The 24,000-nt window shown below is 36.4% G+C and overlaps 1 protein-coding gene across 4 annotated transcripts; it reads left to right on the top strand.

The window, feature by feature from the left end:
* Positions 1-143: 143 nt before the first annotated feature.
* On the top strand, positions 144-23,790 carry esr2b (estrogen receptor 2b). 4 transcript variants are annotated; one of them, XM_067386669.1, is made up of 11 exons: positions 146-417; positions 8,891-9,391; positions 12,473-12,663; positions 14,770-14,886; positions 15,241-15,315; positions 15,394-15,591; positions 15,875-16,013; positions 18,768-18,901; positions 19,888-20,071; positions 20,169-20,372; positions 23,153-23,790. In XM_067386669.1, exons 2-11 carry the CDS (start codon positions 8,967-8,969, stop codon positions 23,205-23,207), a joined length of 1,722 nt encoding a protein of 573 aa, XP_067242770.1. In that variant the 5' UTR covers positions 146-417; positions 8,891-8,966; the 3' UTR covers positions 23,208-23,790. The 4 variants fall into 4 exon arrangements, with proteins under 4 accessions (XP_067242771.1, XP_067242772.1, XP_067242770.1 ...); XM_067386668.1 differs by having other exon boundaries at positions 15,241-15,591; XM_067386670.1 differs by lacking the exons at positions 20,169-20,372; positions 23,153-23,790 and having other exon boundaries at positions 144-417; positions 15,241-15,591; positions 18,768-18,928; positions 19,888-20,022.
* Positions 23,791-24,000: the final 210 nt, after the last annotated feature.

A 24,000-nucleotide genomic window follows, 5' to 3' on the forward strand; every position in this document is an offset into this window, starting at 1 on the left:
TACAGGTCACTCAAACGAATTGGTTACCATGAACTTTGACCATGAATATGGTGAAATGTGGTATAGTACGGCAATTTCCTTTAACCTAGTCCTGTTGTTTGTCATAACTTGGAAATCTCTGCCTCATGCAGTAAATAGGGGCGGCTCCAGTAGGGCGCGGCTGGCAGTGACGCGCTTTTCTAATTTTTAAATCCAAAGACCGATTTCTGCCAAAGTACAACCAGTCAAAGTGCGCTATTAGGACACTACCAGGTGTTTTCATGTCTCTCTCTCTCTCTCTCTCCCTCTCTTCCGTCGCTTACTTCAGCGCTGTTCTTTCTCTTTGTGCGCGCAGTAAATCAGATCGATACGGCGCTGCGCGTTCACAGCTGATCAAACAGATCTCTGCTCTCGAGCTCACATCACCTGCTGCTGTCGGTAAGTGCCATTTGTAACGTAAAACCTTAGGCTACTAAAAGCGTAAGCATAGTTTCCAGCTTTAAAAACTGTGCTGACATGGTGCTAGTTACTACTTTAAAAAAACCTGAACAAAATGTAAGAGATTCTAAATGCTTTTTATACTGTTTTAAAGAGCCCCGGCCAGTACTCATGTGCTATCATGATTTTACGCAAGTGACAGTAACTATAGTAACTGTCAGAAACTATGGTTACAACTGTAATTTATGTAAAGGAAATCAGCGCGTGAATGGTTAGTTTATGTGTCACAAAAGTTCTTGGAAAACTGATTTAAACTTTAAACCCTATTGAAATGACAGAACAAATGCGCCAAAGATTTTGCTCCGGTAGGCTAATCACTAGCTAGGAAGAAAGAAAGAAAAACAACCTTTGTGAAACGTGTTGCAGAGGTGACATGAGTATGAAGTTTCATGATTTGATGTTTAGGTGACAACCCAAAACAGCCACAAGGAAGTGCTAGAATATTTCAAATAAAAAATAAAATAAAAATAATGAAAAATGGAAATAATGAGATTGGTTAGCCTATGATTAAATTACCCTTTTAATTATTATATTAATTATCCTACTGCTATCCATCAATGATCAAAAAAAGGATGTAATAACTTTTGCAGTAACATAACAATACTAAAAGCAGTGATATTGCTGTTGTTTAATTTATTTGGCTGTATAAATTCCAGGTGATTATTATGTGCCTGCAGGTGTCTGACGTGTTCTTTTTACAGACAGATTGGCTCTGCAAAAACACAGTCTATTACTCAACATTGATCATGATAAGATTATAATGACATTAGTGATAAGAGAAGTGAGGGGTTTTGGCAGAGAGGTTGAGAATGGTTGAAGTGAAAGTTCAGTGACAGAAGGATAAAACATTTAGAGTGAATGAGACTGAGAGTGAATCAGGAGCACCATGTGAGTGGTTTAATTTATCATTCACTTTACTATCTAACAAAGAGAGAGAATGTAACATCTTTGTTGAATATGGTGTTAACATGACCATTTTTGTTGTTGTTTTTTTAGTCATGTTTTGAGTTTTGTATCTCAAAGGCCAAGGGCAAAACTTTCAATATCTGTTCAGCGGATACTTTATCCAAAACCACAACTCCATGTAACTAAAACAAGCCTTCTACAACATTCATACCACAGGAAGCAAATTTTTTACGGTCTGGACCACCTGTATATTCTTTTACATTCTTCTCTCTGTCCCTCATGCTAAACTGTGTCATATTTCTATTATGGCTTTGTCTATCTGAATCCAAATCCAAAGAAAATTATTGAACATACCGTAAATTGCTAGGACACGTTATCTCCAGGGATTTGTTCATGTATCTCCCATACCTGAAGTTAAACCCGCAACCTTTACAAAAGTACAGGAATGGATTTTCTGTGTGTTTTTTTGTTTTGTTTTGTTTTTAAAGGGAGACACTCTGGAGAATGTGAGGGAGGAGAAGAAATGCTTTTTAAAATCAGTTTAGACAGAGGTCCTTGTCCTCTTGAGCAATAGACGAGGACTCACACTGGACATAATGGCCTGTTATCAATCAAAATCTGTGGCATTGGTACTGATGGCTACAGACTGCATGCACCCCTTTTAAATAAATATTCACGGTATTGCCACACTAGATGAAACCTATGCAAGAGTAAATCTGAAAGAAACTGCCTGATAATGGCTGTATAGCATTTAAAAGGAGATATTTCTGTTTTTTTGGGTTAGCAGTAGGAGGTTTTAGTTGTGGTTATACACACACGCACACGCACACACACACGCACACACACACACACATACATATATATGTGGACTGCTCTCTGTTGACAGGTTTGCTGGCTTGTGTGACAAGTGATAGGAGGATTGGATCAGTCTGTCTGATTTAGTAATGTCAGAAATCATGCTCTGTAACTCTCTCTCCTTGTTATTTGCGATCTATTTGCGAATCTTAGAAGGCCAGTTTTTCTTATCCCTCACTACTTGAAAAAGAAGTGAGTCTCAATTAGGAGAACATGAATGGTGTCGGCGATTTGAGTGGTTTCAAGCGTGAAGAATGTGCATATGCACACAAACGCAGGTGTTTATGTGCATATTTATTTGTGTGCAGGTTCACTACAAGTGCAGACAAAAGTCTAGAGTCAGTTACTGGGGCGATGTGGGCCTGCATGTGCCCGACATAAAATGAATGGAAACTTAATTCTTCTGTAAGTTCAAAGAAATCTCAAGTTGGCAGGGGGACCTTATTAGGATGGAGAAAAGTTCACCCAGGGACTCTGTGAGCGTGTGTTATGTGTAGGGGTTCTTCGTCCTGTCCTTGGCCTTTTGTTCAGTGGTATGTGTGTCTGGATTGTAGCCAAGAGCTTTACCAGAGTGGCAGTAGGAAAGTGCTAAAGTTTCACCAGCTTTCAACTCAAATATGGGACCATATTTTTTAAAAAAATAATGTAAAATTATTATAAGGGAAAATTAAAATGTGCTAGTGTTTGGTTGCTTGTGTGATTTTTTTTTTTTTATTTTTTATTTTTTTATTTTAAATATATATATATATATATATATATATATATATATATATATATATATATATATATATATATATATATATATATATATATATATATAATTAGTACAGTCCAAAAGTTTGGAACCACTAAGATTTTTAATGTTTTTAAAAGAAGTTTCATCTGCTCACCAAGGCTACATTTATTTAATTAAAAATACAGTAAAAAACAGTAATATTGTGAAATATTATTACAATTTAAAATAACTGTGTACTATTTAAATATATTTGACAAAGTAATTTATTCCTGTGATGCAAAGCTGAATTTTCAGCATCATTACTCCAGTCTTCAGTGTCACATGATCCTTCAGAAATCATTCTAATATGATGATTTGCTGCTCAAGAAACATTTATGATTATTTTCAATGTTGAAAACAGTTGTGTACTTTTTTTTTTTCAGGATTCCTTGATGAATAGAAAGTTCAAAAGAACAGCATTTATCTGAAATTACAAAGCTTCTGTAGCATTATACACTACCGTTCAAAAGTTTGGGGTCAGTAAGAATTTTTATTTATATTTTTTTGAAAAGAAATTAAAGAAATGAATACTTTTATTCAGCAAGGATGCATTAAATCAATCAAAAGTGGCAGTAAAGACATTTATAATGTTACAAAAGATTAGATTTCAGATAAACACTGTTCTTTTGAACTTTCTATTCATCAAATAATCCTGAAAAAAATATTGTACACAAATATTTTGTATAATTGTACACATCAACTGTTTCTTGAGCAGCAGATCAGCATATTAGAATGATTTCTGAAGGATCATGTGACACTGAAGACTGGAGTAATGATGCTGAAAATTCAGCTTTGCATCACAGGAATAAATTACTTTGTGAAATATATTCAAATAGAAAAGTTATTTTAAATTGTAATAATATTTCACAATATTACCGTTTTTACTGTATTTTTAATTAAATAAATGTAGCCTTGGTGAGCAGACGAAACTTCTTTTAAAAACATTAAAAATCTTAGTGGTTCCAAACTGGTTACCAACATTAAAACAACATCTGCAGTTGCTCAACTTTGCTGTTTTATAAGCTAAATTTGTTCTTTGTGAGTGAATTCCCTATGAGTAAGGTGAGTGAGTAAATTTAGATTTTTTTGTAACAGTTCTCATCCAGTATTTACATCTGGAATAATCATTAAAATTCATTGGTCAGAAAGTGTGTCAAGCCTATGTTGTGTACTGTGATCACACCCCTGTCTCTCTCTATCCCTTCCTGTCTGCTGTGCTGTGTGTATTCTTAAAAAAAGATGAAGAATGCTTTAAAATATATACACTACTGTTCAAAAGTTTAGGGTCAAACAGTTTTTTAAATAAATGAATACTTTTATTCAGCAAGGACCATTAAAATGGTCAAAAGTGAAAGTAAAGACTGTGTCTATTTCAAATAAATGCAGATCTTTTGTCATTTCTATTCATCAAAAAATCCTTTAAAAGATGTTATTCATGAAATGTCTCTTGAGCAGCAAATCAGTATGTTAGAATTATTTCTGAAGGATCATGTGACACTGAAGACTGGAGTAATGATGCTGAAAATTCAGCTCTGTCGTCAATAAATGATATTTTAAAATATATTGAAATAGAAAAGTTATTTTAAACAGTTATTTTAATATTTTTTTAATCAAATATTCAGATAAATATTCAATATTTAAACAGTCTTTACTTTCACTTTTGACCAATTCTGCCTTGGAGAGCATAAGAGGCTTCTTTCCAATACTTAGACACCAAAATTAATCTGACAGGATAAGTGTCACTTTGTCTCTGTGGTTGACCAGTTTGTCTCTCAGTGTTGTAGTGCACTCCTAAAACAGTTTTTAAAAATCATCTTGAATGGTTTTTGTCAAACATTTAAAATATATTTTTCCATTTTTTGATTAAGGTCGTATTTCATTTGTTGTAAACCCTCAAATTATACAGTATAAAGACAATCTCAAAACCCCAGAAAGCAGACCTTGCCTCTTTATTCAGGTAGTCGGTCACATGCTACTGTTGTGTTTATTAGTGCTGTTTTTTTATGCACGTGTTCTGTTTACACTGTGTGCTTTAACATGTGCGTGTTTACAGAGAATTTTCAGCGTAATGTTTCCGGGTATATTCTTTATGGATGTGTGTTCCTCTCTCAGATAAAACACGTTTCATGAGTTGTCTCAGTAAAAGCGTTTGCATATCAGCGTCTCACCTTTACTCTTTCTGTTTACTGAGGCAGCAGGCCAGATCTCTGACCCAAAACCCGCAGATGCCCTTTAGCCTAGAGAACAGGGAACTCTGGGTATTAAAGTAAAGTTTGATGTTTTGAGTGTTTGTAGATTTTTGTTTTGTTTTTGTTTTACTTATTCATGCAGTTTTATTCTGTCTCTATCCTCATAAAACTCTGAACTAAATGAATCATTTTTGAGTGAATTCATCTGCAGAAAATATTTGGGAAATAATGAGTGTACTCAAAATGGTCTCTGTAATGGTTCTCTATAAATAATTTCAGGCATTTTATGCCAAATCATCTTCTGCATTTAAAAAAAAATGTCCTCAGATTTCTGCAGAATTGGAGCATCATTTAGACAGTTCTACACGTCACGTATTGAGCTCTTGAGCATTCGTTTCTGAAATATTTTTGTATAAAATAAATAATGAAAAATATTTTTATGTTTTTTTATAAACAGTTTTATATCCATTCTGCAGAATTATTGTGATATTCCCACAAAAGCAGTGCAGTAACTGATCATTTTCTTCTCTTTCCCTCTTACTCTCTCTTTATTCTTGTTGTCTTTGATTTATTTTTTTTAGTATGTTAAGTTTTAGACTTACTTATATTATGCAATTAATAAATTATAACAAAATATATTATATATGATCCTAATAAAATAAACTGTATGAAAACATCTTGTTAAATGTGGAGCACTGTGTGCATTTCAAGAGTTTCCTGTGATTCTGATCTGATATAGAGACACATAATTGAAGCATTGCTCTCTTTGTTTTTTGTTTTTTTGAGTATGGCAGGTCTAATTTTCGCTACCAGGTTATGGGTGAATCTCTTTGTTTGTTCTTTCAGCTGTGGGTACAAGGAGAGGGAACGGTTTTGTGTTCTTTCAAAGTCTGCAATTTACTGCCTTTTAACTTGGTTATCTGTATTTTTGCATGCTTTTCTCTTATGCTGTTTTTCAAAGCAGTTGTTTTGCCAGATTTTGCATATTTTGCATATAATTAAAAACAAAAAACTCGGCTCAGACACGATTTGACAAATATAAAATGTATATTTTTGAAGACTGATGAATTTGAGTTTGTGCACTTTATTTTATTCATTTGATCTGCTGACTTGCATTATTTTAATGATCCTGAACTGTGGTCACATACTAACTGCTCTCTCTGTCTCACACATGCAGGCTTACTGTTTATTCTGGCTCTCTTGAGAATTATCATAGTCTATGATAGTCTATTTGTTACGGAAGAGGATTAGGGCCAAGCAATAATAAAAAAATAAAACCATCTCGAGATTAAAGTTGTTAAAATTTCGAGAAAAAAGTCGAAATAAAATGTTGAGAATAAACTCGTTAAATTACGAGAAAAAAAAATGGTTACATTTCGAGAAAAAAGTCGAGATAAAATGTTGAGAATAAAGTCATTCAATTATGAGAAAAAGTCGTTAAATTACGAGTACAAATTCATTAAATTACGAGAAAAAAGTTGTTAAATTACGAGAACAAATTCATTAAATTATGAGAAAAATAAACAACATTTTATCTTGCCTTTTTTCGCGAAATTTAACGGCATTTTTCTCATAATTTAACGAATTTGTTCTCATAATTTAACAACTTTAATCTCAAGATGGTTTTATTTTTTTATTATTGCTTGGCCCTAATCCTCTTCCGTAATTTGTTCATCTTTGGTTGCAGTGTTACATAAAGCATTGTGGACTCTGGACCTTTGTGACAAACAATTTTAAAGAACTTTCTCCTCTGCATCTCTTACTAAATAAACATTTGAATTAAAAACAGTTCCTGACCCGAAGTGCCTCTACTGTACTCTCCATTAACAGGCCTTCTTCAAGTTAGATACTCTTCTAAAAGTTATAGAGTGTTTTAAAAGTGACAAACTCTTTAGTTATCAGTAGAATGTTAGAGCTTCGATCACAAGGAAATTATTCACCAGCTCATCTTCTGGAGTGGCACCTTTCAAAATGTCATCAGTTATCCTGTCTGTATTGGTGTGATGAGTCCCCCAGAAGAGAGCAGTGTAACCCGCCACAGCGACTATTTACCTCCCTTCGCAGCACCATTCTCACTTTACGTCATGTGCCTCAGACAGAAATAATTTTATTACATATGCTTCATTTTTTCAGTGATGTTTTTTATTTTTCCAGTCACTTTTTTCAGAGAAAAGTGGTAAAAGTAGGTGCATCTGCTAAAAGAACTAGGAAAAAAACAGGCCTATTGGTGTGTTGCTGTGTTGTCTTTATGTAGTCTGCCAAGTTTTGTTGTCTGGGAAAACCATGAAAATCACAATTTATAGACCATTAAAGAAAATGCAGGCAACACCTATTCAGCACTTGAGGGACACGTTAAAGGCTTGTGTAATATGTACACCGCCGTTCTTAAATGTTTCTGAAAGACTGTAAAAACAGTAATATTGTGAAATATTATTACAATTAGAAATACATGTTTCCTATTTCAATATATTTTAAAATGTAATTTATTCTGTAATGAAAAGCTGAATTTTCAGCATCATTACTTCAGTCTCAGTGTCACATGATCCTTCAGAAATTATTCTAATACACTTATTTGATGCTCAAGAAACATTTTTTATTATTATCAATGTTGAAAACATTTGTGCTGCTTAATATTTTTAGGCAACCATTATACACTTTTTTTCAAGATTCTTTGATGAATAGAAAGTTCTGTAACACTTTAGTTTAGGATCCAATTCTCACTATTAACTAGTTTCTTATCAGCATGCATATTACTAGGATATTGGCTATTTATTAGTACATATAAAGCACATATTAATGCAATATTCTGCATGACCGTATTCTACATCCCTTAAAGGATTAGTTCACTTTTCAAATGTCCTGATAATTTACTCACCCCCATGTCATCCAAGATGTCCATGTCATTCTTTCTTCAGTCTAAAAGAAATTAAGGTTTTTGATGAAAACATTCCAGGATTTTTCTCCATATAGTGGACTTCAATGGAGCCCAAACAGTTGAAGGTCAAAATTAGAGTTTCAGTGCAGCTTCAAAGGGCTTTAAATGATACCAGACGAGGAATAAGGGTCTTATCTACCGAAACGATCGGTCATTTTCTAAAAAAACAAAAACAAAACACAAACGATCGCCTTGCAAGTGCTTCTGTCATTCCGCCATCCATATTCTTCAAAAAGCTTACGCTGAATGTCCTACACCTTTCCTATATTCATCTCACGGAACTAACGCAGTGCCACTGAAGTCCACTATAAGTAGAAAAATCCTGGATTGTTTTCATCAAAAACCTTAATTTCTTTCTGATTGAAGAAAGAAGGACATGGACATCTTGGATGACATGGGGGTGAGTAAATTATCAGGACATTTTAATTTGAAAATCCTTTAATCCTGCCCAATACCTAAACTTAACAACTACCTTACTAACTATTAATAATCCATAATTAGGAGTTTATTGAGGCAAAAGTCATAGTTAATAGTTGGTAAATAGAGAGAATTGGACCCTAATCTAAAGTGTGACCAAAAGTTCAATAGAACTTTGAAATATAATTTTTGTAACAATGTGAAATTTTTGATCAATTTATTAATAAAAAAATACATTTACTCACCTTAAACTTTTGAAAGGTAGTGTACTTAACATGTAGGAGGTGTAAGGTGTTACTCTGATATCAGGATCTGATTTCTTTTTGTGTTCTTCAGCAAGAACTTCCTCTGACGGAGTTGGGCCTGCGATGCAGTAGTCTGTCAAGCCAGGACCTCGCTTGAGTTCTCCAGAATGAGCTTCTCCCCTGGTCCAGCCCCTGCGTCAGTTTCCCCTGTCCTGGACTCTGGCAAGGCCGATCGAGGGGACTCGCCTAACCTCTTACCCCGTCTGTACACTTCCCCACTCGGCATGGACAACCAGACCATCTGCATTCCATCTCCGTATTTGGAAGCCTGTCAGGATTATTCACCACCGCACGGGGGAGAGTTCAACCATGGAGCTTTAACTCTCTACAGCCCGGTTTCCTCCTCAGTGCTAGGGTACCCTCATCCCCCCGTGTCTGAAAGCGTGGTCCCACTCAGTCCCACAATATTCTGGCCTTCCCACACCACACACACTGCGCTGTCTCTGCACTGCCCGCCTCCACTGGCCTACAGCGAAACACACTCACACACCGCCTGGGATGACCCCAAGACACACACTCTTAACCAGAGCAGGTGAGAATGTGTATTAAACAGTGCAGGGTGTGTGTTAAACTAGACCCTAACCGCAGATTCCTTTTGTCTCCAGGTGACAGCTCTCAAATGGATAGTTCAGTTGTCATAGAGACAACAGCCCTGTGACCAAACAAAGTGTTTTATTTTTCTTGCCCTTTATTAGAGGTGCTTGCTACAGTATTTTAAATCATAACTTGTTGAGCATACAATAAAACGGGTAAGAATGCCCAAAGATCAGTGGTTCTCAGCTTGGTCACATGTCTGTTCTGACAGGATCAGAGACAGCAGCGAAGAAATTTTTCTAAATGCAAATCATACAATTTACCTTGCAATTGTCTATAGTTTAGCGATATAAATAGGTGATAATATTACATTGTCAGAGTGTGGTTGCAGGATATACTGTAAGCGCAGCAATTCTTTTATTAAACAACAACTTAAAATAACATAATACTCAACCAAACAATATCTGACAAGGACAGACAATAAACAGAAAGAAACACATGCCTGAAATATCCAGGCAAACTAATCAATGGAATGAACAACAAGTGCAACAACTCAAAGAATCAATGAAAATCCTTGGAAACAAAGGGTGCATCTCAATCATCTCCCTAGCTTCCTAGATTGTGAATCAGTATATCATGTAAATGAATTCAGGCACTGGTAAGTACATTAAAGTGATAGTTCACCCAAAAATGAAAATTATCCCGTGATATACTGTCCCTTAAGCCATCCTAGGTATATATGACTATCTTCTTTCAGACGAACATAATCGGAGATATATTTAAAAATATTCTGGCTCTTCCAAGCTTTATAATGGTAGTGAATGGAGGGTGAGATTTTGAAACCCAAAAAAATAATAATAAAAGTAATCCATATGGCTCCAGGGGGTTAATAAAGGCCTTCTGAAGTGAAGCGATGAGTTTTTGTAAAAAAAAAAAAAAAATCCATATTTAAAATATTAGTATATTAACTAGCTTCCGGCAGGCGGCTATACACATCGATTTGCGGTGGAAGATTAACCCCTGATGCGACGCATGACGTAATGACGCACATGGAAGCACAGAGGATAGAGCAAAACAAAACACCGGTCATGAATGAGAAGTCTAAAACCAGAAATTTTAAAGAGAAATGTCAGAGGATTTTAATATAAGAGAAGAGGAACTTGAGTTTGTTGCACAGCCCTATTTGTTTAAACCTTACGATACTCCTACATCCTGCATCATACATCGCTTCACGGGTTACTCACTTGGTGCAAGTCGACTTGCACAGTATGCGTACAGCCATCTGCCGGTAGCTAGTTATTTTAATTTATAAAGTTTTAAATATGGATATTTTTCTTACAAAAACCCATTGCTTTGCTTTAGAAGGCCTTTATTAACACTCTGGAGCCATATTGATTATATTTATAATGGATGGATGCATTTTTTGGGGGCTTCAAAACAGGCCCCCCATTCATTACCATTATAAAGCTTGGTAGAGCCAGGATATTTTTTATAAATATCTCTGATTGTGGTTGTTTAAAAAGAAGATAGATTATGTTCATTAGTATGTTTTTGCTGAAATATAATTAAATAATGGTTTGTATTAAAAAAAAAACATCTATCGTGTGTCATTAAGTGTATTTAGTTGGCTCACATGATTTATGTTCAGTGCTTCAGAACTTCCGTTAAGGGAACATAGTGAGCATCGATGCTCCCTGGTTTTCACGGTGCATTGTAGGACTTTTTAGGGAGTGAACATTTCAGTGCCCTGGAAGGAGGTTGGGACCTACATAGATACAGCTATGGCCAGATTGTCGTACTGGGCATGTGCACATCAGTATTGTGTCATTTTTGTCACACTGAACAACAATTAATTACTGTATTTGCATTATTGTAAGGGTAGGTTTAGGGTTGGGGTGGGTGTCGACGTTAATAAAACACAAATTTAATTTATTGTTATTTTATTTTGCGTCACTTCCGGCCGTAGCTGTATCCCTTCTAGCCACAACCCTGGAAGGATTCTGCAATAGAGTGCCTCAGGGATGACGCATTTTTGTAGGCAAAACCCGGAAGCGAGTTAGCATTTAGGACTTCCGGTTCCAACGCCGTAAAGTCTATGGGTTTTTTGAATGAGTTTTTGCTAAATCACCTGCAATAAGGTCTGTGGTTAACAAAGTCTCTAAATACTTTCACGTTTTGATCTATGACATAAAACACACCAGTTATATCCCACTTGTGATTTTTTTTAAACTTTTACTGTGTCTTAAAATCGGCGGGGGGCGGTAACAAATTGCTAAAAGGGACTGCTTCCTTTGGCTGGGACTTTAGACGTCATCATTAAAAACGGGACATTTGGACAGCATTTCTCATGAAAAAGTGGATAAGTATTCATACACAGCGCAGATCATAATCAGCGAGCATGTTTGTAAATAAAGTTGTTTTTTTAAATACAGTTTGAGGACGCTTGGTGGTGACGACGTTGATCCATGGTGTGTTGTAGTCCGTTTATAGTCTACTGTTAGCCTTTTATATCTGACGACTTTATTTAGGCTTCAAAATCTATAAATGTTGTGTTAACTTGTAAAGATTATCTTGATAGACAAAACGTATAAGTGTCATAACCCTTTGTTAAACACAGAGCTTATTTTCTGCGATTTTCCAAAAGTCTATAGGAAAAATGCATAGGCTTTCAACCGAGGGAACCCGTGCGCCACTAACCTCCGGGTTGGCCAACAAAAACACGCCATCCCTGGGGCACTCTATAGAGACAGACTTAAGTAGGGAACTGATTGAGACCCACCTAAACTGAAACACAGGAAACTGAACTAAACACACGCAAACCCCACACAAAACAGAAAGAGATGATCCCTTACATAAATATAATAATATAAAACTATTATAAACTAACTTAAAAATGCATTCTATTCTTTTTCCTGAAAGAAATTCACGGGTCACTTGGTAGAATCTTGCTAAATAAGGCAGATGTAAGCTTAACATATGTAAACATATATGTAATACATTTTTTTTTTTTTTTTTTTTAGGAAATGTAAAAATGTTTTCTTGTCCTCTTTTACTTTATCTGTACCTTCATCTTTTATAGTTCTGTCCTTACTCATGCAAAGCTGTTAGGGCAGCAAGCGGAAGGTGATGATGGCTTGAATCCTTCACCAGGCATTGTGGGTAAAGGAGACACACACTTCTGTGCGGTGTGTCATGACTACGCCTCTGGGTATCACTATGGTGTCTGGTCATGTGAGGGGTGCAAGGCTTTCTTCAAACGGAGCATTCAAGGTAATACTCATGGTCAAATGAGTGTGACAAATACATGCTCTTCAGAAGTTTGCTTTTCTGAAATGCTATGGTAATCAATGGAAAGTTTCAGACTTTTTGAATCCTTAAATACTGTACATGTTCTGTACACAGATTTCTCCGGATATGTCAGGGTCAGTGCACTGTGTTCCCCCATAAGGACTTAAAACAAGTTTGTTATGACCTTTCAATCAATAGACACTACCCAAAAGGCCAGATATGAAAAAAAAAAAACACATAAGAATAATGAATCTCAGTCAAAACCACATTTTTTTTATTCTTTAAAGGACACACACTCTTATCATGGATTACATTCATTCCAGGAAAAATGTATTCCCTGGTCAGTTTGTAATGTTCCTTCTTATATCTCCAAGGATTACTTTATAAAAATTGATTATAGAGGAATCTTTTGTAATTTATGTTATACAAACTAGTCTACGTATGTGATTAATTAAATGATTAATGCTTTTAACTTTGTACTTTGACAGTATAACAGTTTTATTCTGTTCAGTGTGAGTTCTAATGAATTATTTTGAGATATTTCAAGATTATATTTAATCATGTTCAATTATTAGTGTTTTTAAAGATGATCTTTTCATTGCTGTTAGATAACGGCAGAAGTATATACAGTGCCCTCTGTAAGTACTGGAACAGTAAATACAAAATTGCTCTGTTAGCTGTCAAGACATCTATAAATATGATTAAAAGATTAATTTGAGGCAGAAGTACAGAATGTCACATTTTATTATTGGCTGTTTCAACACAAATGTTTCACCAACTAAGAAGTACAGCACTTTTAGAGTTTCATCCCTCTGCCAAATGTGAGCATAAGTATTGGGACGGTTTAACTTAAAGCAAATGTAAAAGTATAAAATGTAATATTTAATTGTAAATCCCTTACAAGCAATCACAGGAGTGAGTCTGTGACCCATAGACATCGCCAGACTCTTGGTTTCACACTTTAAAATTAAAGGCTTTTCCAGGCCTTTAATACAGTCATTTTCAACGGTTGCTTGTTTTGAGGAGTTTCTGCCTTTAGTCTCCTCTTCAGCTGCTGAAATGCTTAAAAGTGTATATATATAATATAATATAATATATATATATATATACTACCGTTCTTTTGAACTTTCTATTCATTGAAGAATTTTGAAAAAAAATTGTACACAACTGTTTTCAACATTGATAATAATAATGAATGTTTCTTGAGCATCAAATCATCATATTAGAATGATTTCTGAAGGATCATGTGACACTGAAGACTGAAGTAATGATGCTGAAAATTCAGCTTTGATCACAGGAATAAATTACACTTTACTGTATATTGATATAGAAAACAGCTGTTTTAAATTGTAATAATATTTCACAATGTTACTGTTTTTGTTTGTATTTTTAATCAAATAAATGCAGGCTTGGTGAGCAGAAGATACGTCTTTTAAAACATTAAAAAATCTTACTGACCCCAAACTTTTGAACGGTAGTGTATGTATGTATATAGTCATAACCATTGTATGTGTCTTTGGAAGGCTTTTGTCTTTCAAACACATTAAAATGTATAAATTCACATGCAGGGATTTCCCCATTTTTTTGTCAGCTGAAGATTATAAGTTAATAAGTTATTAATAACAATAATAAAATTGTCAATAATAATAATATATAATATAATTAAGTTCACAGTTCTCTGATGTAATTTTTCTTTTTCTTTGTTTTTTTATATCAATATGGTACAAGATTATCCTATTCAAATCAATATGATAAAGAGTAGTCCGATTACATTATCTTAAATGAGTTTTTGCCATGTAATTTGGTTACTGATTACAATTTTTAAATAATCAACCCAGCACTGTCAATATGTTACTTGGTACTGACATTCATATTCTGTTTTGTTTGCTTTAACTTAAAATTTTTTTTTTTTAATTAATCATGCTAAAATATATAATTTATATCAGCCCTAATATTAATATTATTATCTTACACAATAGAGTGAGATAACATTAATAAGATGAATCCAAGTTGGATTTGTAGTCCAACCTCCCCCAAAAGGATGTGAGTTTGATTATTACATTTTTTTCTTCTCCCAATCTTCTTCAGGACACAATGATTATATTTGTCCAGCCACCAACCAGTGCACCATTGACAAGAGCCGACGCAAGAGCTGCCAGGCCTGTCGACTCCGCAAGTGCTATGAAATGGGCATGATGAAGTGTGGTAGGCAGCCGCCTATCCCTTTTCTGTGTGTAGCCACATATTTATTACATAGAATGAAAGATATAATACTTTAAACATTGAACATACTTTTTTATTTAGAAATACATCACAATATAGAAGTGTAGTGGGATGCGAATACTGTTTCGTGATGATTTTGTCTGGTGTTCAGACACAGTATTTATTTACCCATTTTTCTGCACACAGTCATTAATAAAAATGGAATTCATACTGGAAAATGTCATATAACGTATGCATTGCATATATGTTTTCTAAAAAGATGTTATAATGAGTGTGTTATTGTTTTGTGCTGAGTGTGCGCTTTTGATGCATGTGTGTAATTGTGTGTGTGAACAGGTGTGAGGCGGGAACGCTGCAGTTACCGTGGTGCTCGTCATCGCCGCAACCCCCAGATCAGAGACAGCTCGGGCGGTGCGTTAGGGGTCAGAGGTTGTTCCCAGAATCATTTAGAAGTTCCTCTCAATCCCACTCATCACCTCTTCCCTTCAGGGGACAGAGCTGAGGGGAATGGCCTGAGCTTCTCCCCTGAGCAGTTGGTGAACTGTATTCTGGAGGCGGAGCCTCCTCAGATTTGCCTGAAAGTGCCAATGAAGAAGCCGTACACGGAGGCCAGCATGATGATGTCACTCACCAGCCTCGCTGACAAGGAACTAGTGCTCATGATCAGCTGGGCCAAGAAGATACCAGGTGTGTGTGTGTGCTTGTGTAAATATCTGAAATATTCCTCTGAATTGTAAAATGTCTTTAAATGTTCTATAAAGTTCAGGGGTTCACAGCAGATTTCATATTTTGTCATTTCTAAAAGGTTAATGGGGCTGTCATGCTCCAGAAATGACAAAAAGCACCATAAAAATTATAACTTTGAGTGAGTGTATCTGAATGTGCACTGACCTCCAGCATTTGAAGAGCAGCAGGTGTGTGTAGGAGTGTGTTCTCGATGGCATTTGTGTGTTTGTTACTCCTCTCACAGGTTTTGTGGAGCTGACACTTTCAGATCAGGTGCATCTATTGGAATGTTGCTGGCTGGATATTCTGATGTTGGGATTGATGTGGAGATCTGTGGATCACCCCGGGAAACTCATCTTCTCACCTGACCTCAAACTGAACAGGTAAAACCGAAAAAGAAAAAAATGGCTCCTCCCACAGCACAAGTGACACAGTGTATGTCCCACTGAATTTTTGATTAAAATGTGTTGCAGACACAACTTTATGTTGGAATTGAGGGAAAACCTCAAAATCCATGAAAATATCTACCTCTGATTTCACTGTTCGAAACTAACCGTTTTCCTAAGCGGCTAAGAGTGGCGGTTCAGCTTGACGGCTTGCTCCACATTACCCACATCACTTTCGCTACACACATCCATTCATACATTTATCCCTTTAGCATTTGTGCTGTCAGTGTTAAGAACTGTTCAGATTAGAAATGTTTGAAAACTGAAGGCGTCCTCCGTCAGTAGGAGAGATCGGCTCATATCTTGCTTCATGGTAACATTTGAAAAACACTGGTGTTTAGTGGATTTATTCATCGACCTTTAGATAATTTGCTATTGTGTGTGTCCAGTGCACACAGTGCTTGTGTCTGCACACGTTGTGTGTGACATGCATGAATGTTGTTGTTGACGTTCATTAATTAAGAATACTGAGTGCAGAAAGATTACACCTTGTTTGTCATGATCTTGATTCACTGCAAAAATGCTTAGTATGCTTACTGTATAAAGTAAATATATCTTGAATTAAGAATGTTGTACTGGAAAACAAGACAAAAATAATGAGAAAATCATTTTTTTGCTGTGTTTGTCTGGTTTGAGTGTGTGTGTGTGTGTGTGTGCATGTTTATTCATTTGTGTCTCTGTGGAATTGAATAATCCTCTTCCTTGGTGATTATCTCTAGGGTCTTAACAAACCTTGGTGTGTTCTCATAACACAAGCTTAGTTTGTACTATTCATTTCTCACACATAGTTGTGTATGTGTGTATGCGAAAGTGTGTGAGATAGTGTGTGCTTCCTTTGTCTTTCACCTGACACTGTAAGGTCATCTGTATTCATTCAAAACAAGATGTATGTTAAGTGTCCCATTATGCTTTTTTGAATTTTACCTTTCATGCAGCATGTTATCCATCTGCATCACTGTTTGTGAATGTAAAATGTCTGCAAAGTGTTAAAGATCAAAGTGCATGACAAATATTATATGTATATATATATATAATATATATATATATATATGTATATGTGTATGTGTATGTATGTATGTATATATACACTGCTCAAAAAAATTAAAGGTACACTTTGAAAACACATCAGATCTCAATGGCGAAAAATATCTTGCTGGATTTCTATACTGATATGGACTGGGTAACATGTTAGGAACGAAAGGATGCCACATCGTTTGATGGAAATGAAAATGATCAACCTACAGAGGACTGAATTCAAAGACACTCCGAAAAACAAAGTTCTGAAATTTCATTGCAGCAACTCAAAATGGTACTCAGTACTCAGCTTGTATGCATGCCTGACAACGTCGGGGCTTGCTCCTAATGAGACGACTGATGGTGTCCTGCGGTATTTCCTCCAGGATCTGGACCAGAGCCTCACTGAGCTCCTGGACAGTCTGAGGTGCAACCTGGTGGCATTGGATGGACCAAAACATAATGTCCCAGAGGTATTCTATTGGATTTAGGTCAGGCGAGTGTGGGGGCCATTCAATGGTATCAATTCCTTCATTCTCCAGGAACTGCCTGCATACTCTCGCCACATGAGGACGGGCATTGTCGTGCAACCCAGGACCCACTGCACCAGCGTAGGGTCTGACAATGGGTCCAAGGGTGCGTCCCTCCATGAATATGCCTCCCCAGACTATCACTGACCCACCACCAAACCGGTCATGCTGAACGATGTTACAGGCAGCATAACGTTCTCCTTGGCTTCTCCAGACCCTTTCACGTCTGTCACATGTGCTCCGGGTGAACCTGCTCTCATCTAAAAAGCACAGGGCGCCAGTGGTGGACCTGCCAATTCTGGTGTTCAATGGCAAATGCCAATTGAGCTCCACGGTGCCGGGCAGTGAGCACATGGCCCACTAGAGGACGTCAGGCCCTCAGGCCATCCTCATGAAGTCAGTTTCTGATTGTTTGGTCAGAGACATTCACACCAGTGGCCTGCTGGAGGTCATTTTGTATGGCTTTGGCAGTGCTCATCCTTTTCCTCCTTGCACAAAGGAGCAGATACCAGTCCTGCTGATAGGTTAAGGACCTACTACGGCCCTGTCCAGCTCTCCTAGAGTAACTGCCTGTCTCCTGGAATCTCCTCCATACTCTTGAGACTGTGCTGGGAGACACAGCAAACAAACCTTCTGGCAATGGCACGTATTGATGTGCCATCCTGGAGGAGTTGGACTGCCTGTGCAACCTCTGTAGGGTCCAGGTTTCACCTCATGCCACCAGTAGTGACACTGACCCTAGCCAAATGCAAAACTAGTGAAAAACAGTCAGAAAAAGATTAGTAGGGAAAAAAATGTCAGTGGCCTCCACCTGTAAAACCATTCCTGTTTTGCCCATCTAGTGCGACTGTTAATTTCATTAAACACACACACATATATATATATATATATATATATATATATATATATATATATATATATATAAACAAAATTATATTAAGAGCAAAACATACAAATAATATGTTGTATAATACATATCATATTTCATTACATTATATGTTTAACAACAATTCCCGATAGTTTGTGCACAGCTGTGGCATTTTCCTGTGGCTCCAGAGTAATTAATCACATGACATTTACAGCTCAGGTAATTGGCCTTGTCTCCTATATCTCTATTTCAGACTCTCTTTCTCTCTACTTCTTTTAGGGATGAATGGAATTGTGTTGAAGGCATCATGGAGATCTTTGACATGCTGCTGGCCACCACCTCCAGATTCAGAGAACTGAAGCTACAGAGGGAGGAATATGTCTGTCTCAAAGCCATGATCCTTCTCAACTCCAGTACGACACTACTCTGATTGTGTGTGTGTACGTTATTGTGTGAAAGGAAAATTCTGTACCATAAAATGCTCCGCCCTCTTATGTTTTAACCCTATAAAGCCTACTCCTATTACATGAATTGCTAAGGCCTCTAAATTATCAACATTATCAAGACATTGCTGAAAAACTTCTTTTACACAATCTTCTACATGCCTTCGGTACTACGGGTATTTTAGTATAATTATAAAAATGTCCACCTTCAGTTTTTGGTAGTTGTGTCTTATTGAAATCTTTACTGATTTTATATTGTTAATATTGTTCTATTGTTAATAATATTTCAATAGGAATATTTACTGGACTGAAGCAACTTAGGTCTACTTGATTATCCATGCATATGTTAAAATCTATGTATCCAATAAGATGCAACAGGCTTGGAACAGGATTGCATTGCATTATATGTTTTGCCCCCACAATTAAAACAATAGAGCTTTGATGATGAAATTAAACATTTAAATATCATCTTACTAAGGCATATTTGGGAGATATAGAGTGACAACTGATATTTGTATGCATTTCATGTAAATAATCAAAATCTCATTGATTTATGTACATTTCAAGACATCAGAATTTCATCTCTACTTTTCAGCCTAAAAACAGCCAATGCACCAAATTGCATATTTTTGCTCAGTTTGGGCCTCTGTATAAAATTGAGGTGTTTTTTCCTCAAGTGTGAGCTCACTATATCATAATATATGAGCCATAAAAGGCTGATGTATCAAATATATGATTAAAAACACAAAACACATTTTTTGTTATATTTTCCATAACAAAAAAAAAAAAGATTTTTTCTAAATATTATTTCATATGTGGTTATTATAGCAGCAGTCTGCCCACTGACCCTGTGAATAGATTGTCTAGATGTTAACCTTTGTTCAGTGAAATTATCTCAAAATGTACTATTCTCTTTAATGGCTTCAGATCTCATCCTGTGTTATGCTTATTAACAGATAACTGTTCAAGCTTGTCACAGACTCCTGAAGATGTGGAGAGTCGTGGGAAGGTTCTGAGGCTGCTGGACTCTGTAACTGACGCTCTGGTTTGGAGCATCTCCAGAACAGGCTTGTCCTCTCAGCAGCAGTCCATCCGGCTCGCCCATCTGCTGATGCTGCTCTCACACATTCGTCACCTCAGGTACTACTGCAGACTGTTTGTAATCTCACAGAAACTTCCCTGTCATCTGTCAGTTTGCTCTTCTTGTTTTACTGTTCTCTTCTCTTGCCGCCCATAGCAACAAAGGCATCGAGCATCTGTCAAGCATGAAGAGAAAAAACGTGGTTCTGCTGTACGATCTTCTGCTGGAGATGCTGGACGCCAACACCTCCCAGAGCAGCCGGATGCTGGTGACTCACACAGAAGCCTCTCTCCGGTCAGACTCACAACAGACCCTCCACACATCCAGAGAGAGCGACCAGGAGCCCCGGCACAGTCCACAGTGAGTGGATACATGCATCGGCAGGCACGCGTGTTGAATTGTGTCATTTCTGTTAGTACAGAAATCATAATTTGTGAAGAATCCATCCATCCATAGCACATCAGTAAAAAAATAACCAAAAGTTAATTCACCTGAAACTGTAGTTCTTTACTAAAAGGACGATTCTTTACAGCTAACACCAAATAATTCTTTACAAATAACAAACTTTTTATACAGATTAAGTTCATGTACCTGTTAAAGTCCCCCTGTGGTCAAAATCAAGTTTTTTATGTTGCTTATATGTCTATTTGATGTTTTTAACATGCTTTAAAGGTGCCCTAGAATTAAAAATTGAATTTTCCTTGGCATAGTTGAACAACAAGAGTTCAGTACATGGAAATGACATACAGTGAGTCTCAAACTCCATTGTTTCCTCCTCCTTATATAAATCTCATTTGTTTAAAAGACCTCCGAAGAACAGGCGAATCTCAACATAACACCGACTGTTACGTAACAGTCGGGATCAGTAAGATGTATGACCCCAATATTTGCATATGCCAGGTCATGTTCAATGCATTAGACAAGGGCAGCCAGTATTAACGTCTGGATCTGTGCACAGCCGAATCATCAGACTAGGTAAGCAAGCAAGTACAATAGCGAAAAATGGCAGATGGAGCAATAATAACTGACATGATCCATGATATCATGATATTTTTAGTGATATTTGTAAATTGTCTTTCTAAATGTTTCGTTAGCATGTTGCTAATGTACTGTTAAATGTGGTTAAAGTTACCGTTGTTTCTTACTGTATTCACGGAGACAAGAGTCGTCGTTATTTTCATTTTTAAACTCTTGCAGTCTGTATAATTCATAAACACAACTTCATTCTTTATAAATCTCTCCAACCGTGTGTAATGTTAGCTTTAGCCACGGAGCACCATCAAACTCATTCAGAACCAAATGTAAACATCCAAATAAATACCACATTTACGTGATTAGACATGCTGCATGACGAACACTTTGTAAAGATCCATTTTGAGGGTTATATTAGCTGTGTGAACTTTGTTTATGCTGTTTAAGGCAAGCGCGAGATCCAGGGGTGGAGAGCACAAAAATTGAAAGGGGCCACAGCCTGAATCGGCGCATATTTAATGATGCCCCAAAATAGGCTGAGCTGAACAGACACATTCAGGGGACTCCTTAGACTTATATTACATATTTTAAAAAGACGTTCGATGGCACCTTTAAGACAAAACGTGCAAATTCATCAGTCAACACCATTGCTGAGTATTTTCTATTTAAAACTGCAGTGATGTAATGACAGTTTCAAAAATGCGGTTCGAAATCGCTGGTGTTTGTGACGTCACAAACTAAGTACCTCTACATCAACGTGCCGGCGGGCTTTAGAATATCATTAACTGACCGTGCAAGGGAGTCTCAAAAGAAGGTTATCCTGGTATGTTTTTCTGTTGATATGAAAAATTGTGTCGATTTAGCAATATGGCGATGCATATTACGATGTTACGATGAATGAACTAAGTTGTTCAAAACGTTTCTAAGGATACTGACAGTTGAAGGCAGCTGTCTGACTCACGAATGGAAACAAGGTTTGCGTAACATTAGCAACACATTATTAGCTTTTTGATAATGTAGTCAAGCAAAAAGCTAATTATATTAATTACCGTTATGTGTTAAAAGTGATACCATTGTGCAGTGTTTACCTCAGTAAGTTGACTGAGTGGAGCTCGTCTGAGCTCATGAGTGGAGGCGGGGCTAATTATCATATTCACAGAACCGTGTATTAAATGAGGCAAGGGTGTAGAGTTACATTCAAGCTATTTTAAGGCATTAATAATTTTTTTCACAGGAAAAAAACATTTAAATATGTAATTTTGGTGATCAAAGATGAGTTTTAAGGGATAAAATTGTTTGCTACAGAGGGACTTTAAAATATACTACCATTCGAAAGTTTGTGGTTAGAAAGATTTTTTTTTTATGAAAGAAATTAATACTTTCATTCAGCAAGGATGCATTAAATTGATCAAAAGTGACATTCACAAAGACATTCTCATGGTTACAAAAAAAATGTTATTTAAAAAAATGCTGTTTATTCAAACCATCTATTTGTCAAACAATTCTGAAAAAAAAGAGTTTATATTAATCGTTTTCAGCACTGATAATAATAAGAAATGTTTCTTGAGCACCAAATCAGCATATTAGAATGATTTCTGAAGGATCATGTGACACTGAAGACTGGAGTAATGATGCTGAAAATTCAGCTTTGACATCACAGGAATAAATTGCATTTTAGGAAACTGTTCTTTAAAATATATTATTTCACAAAATTGCTGTTTTAACTGTATTTTTGATCAAATAAATGCAACCTAAACATTAAAGCTGCAGTCCGCAACTTTTTATGTGTTCAAAATTTACAAAAATTATATAATGAGAATGTACAACATGAATCCATTTTCCAAACCGTGTTTTTGTCTCACCCTGAATCATTATGGTACACTTATAATAAGTGTTTATATTCGGACTATTTCAGACCAGACTGGTAGGACTCGCCGCAGAGTATCACAGAAACTGCGTGACTTGCCATAGACATACACGGAGAAAAGTAGCTCCGGCTACAATGTTCTTCCGCAAGACGCGTGCAGTTCTGTTTATTAACCGCTAGAGGGCCAAACATCGCGGACAGCAGCTTTAAGAAAAACTTACAGACCCCAAACCTTCAAAGTAAGTGCTTTATTACATGATTATTTGGTTTGGTTTACAATATTTTGTGTCCGTCTCTCTAGAGCTGAGGAGACATTGCACTCTAGTCATCATCGAGAGGACATGGACACGGACTGACACGTTCTGTATGGTAATTGAATTCGGACCATCCATCATTTTTCAAGCCACTTGTATTGTGTAGGAGATTCAAACCAGACCTGGGAAAAAGAACTGTTAGTTATCAACGACAACCTGAACCAAACAAGGCTTACGAATGCTGTTTATTCCTACTTCAAGACAATGCAGTTTGAACTATATTGTTTCCTTTTATGTCATAATGTCAACCTAAAGAGAAATTCATGACATCCAAACCTCATCTCAATCTTGTTCAATGTTCAAGAAATCACAAGTGGAATCTTTTCAGGGCTGTATCCGATTCTTTTTAATGTGAAGTGTGTAATTTCTGTGCCACTAATGTGCCAAACAAGATTTAAACACTCCCCCCCTTCTGTCATTGCTCAGCAACCAGGTAGTCCCACCCCAAACTCATGCTATTGGTTGAGCCAGTGTAATGTTGTGTCCTTTTGGGCCATTCAAACAGACTGCAGAAATTACACCCTGAACATTTAAAGGGTTAGTTCACCCAAAAATGAAAATTGAAAACCCTCATGCCTTTACACACCCGTAAGACCTTCATTAATCTTCGGAACACAAATTAAGATATTTTAGTTGAAATCCGATGGCTCCGTGAGGCCTCCATAGGGAGCAAAGTCACTTCCTCTGTCAAGATCCATAAAGGTACTAAAAACCTATTTAAATCGGTTCATGTGAGTACAGTGGTTCAATATTAATATTATAAAGCGACGAGAATATTTTTGGAGTGCCAAAAAAACCAAATAACGACTTATATAGTGATGGCCGATTTCAAAAC

Source organism: Chanodichthys erythropterus, chromosome 5, assembly GCF_024489055.1.
Source record: "Chanodichthys erythropterus isolate Z2021 chromosome 5, ASM2448905v1, whole genome shotgun sequence".
Taxonomy (NCBI): Eukaryota; Metazoa; Chordata; class Actinopteri; order Cypriniformes; family Xenocyprididae; genus Chanodichthys; species Chanodichthys erythropterus.

Bases quoted from the DNA above. Each gene is read 5' to 3' on its own strand.
- esr2b (XM_067386668.1), top strand. From the start codon at position 8,967: ATGAGCTTCTCCCCTGGTCCAGCCCCTGCGTCAGTTTCCCCTGTCCTG. The intron at 18,902-19,887 runs GTACGACACTAC...GCTTATTAACAG, and splicing joins CATGATCCTTCTCAACTCCA to ATAACTGTTCAAGCTTGTCA. The intron at 20,072-20,168 runs GTACTACTGCAG...TGCCGCCCATAG, and splicing joins TCACACATTCGTCACCTCAG to CAACAAAGGCATCGAGCATC.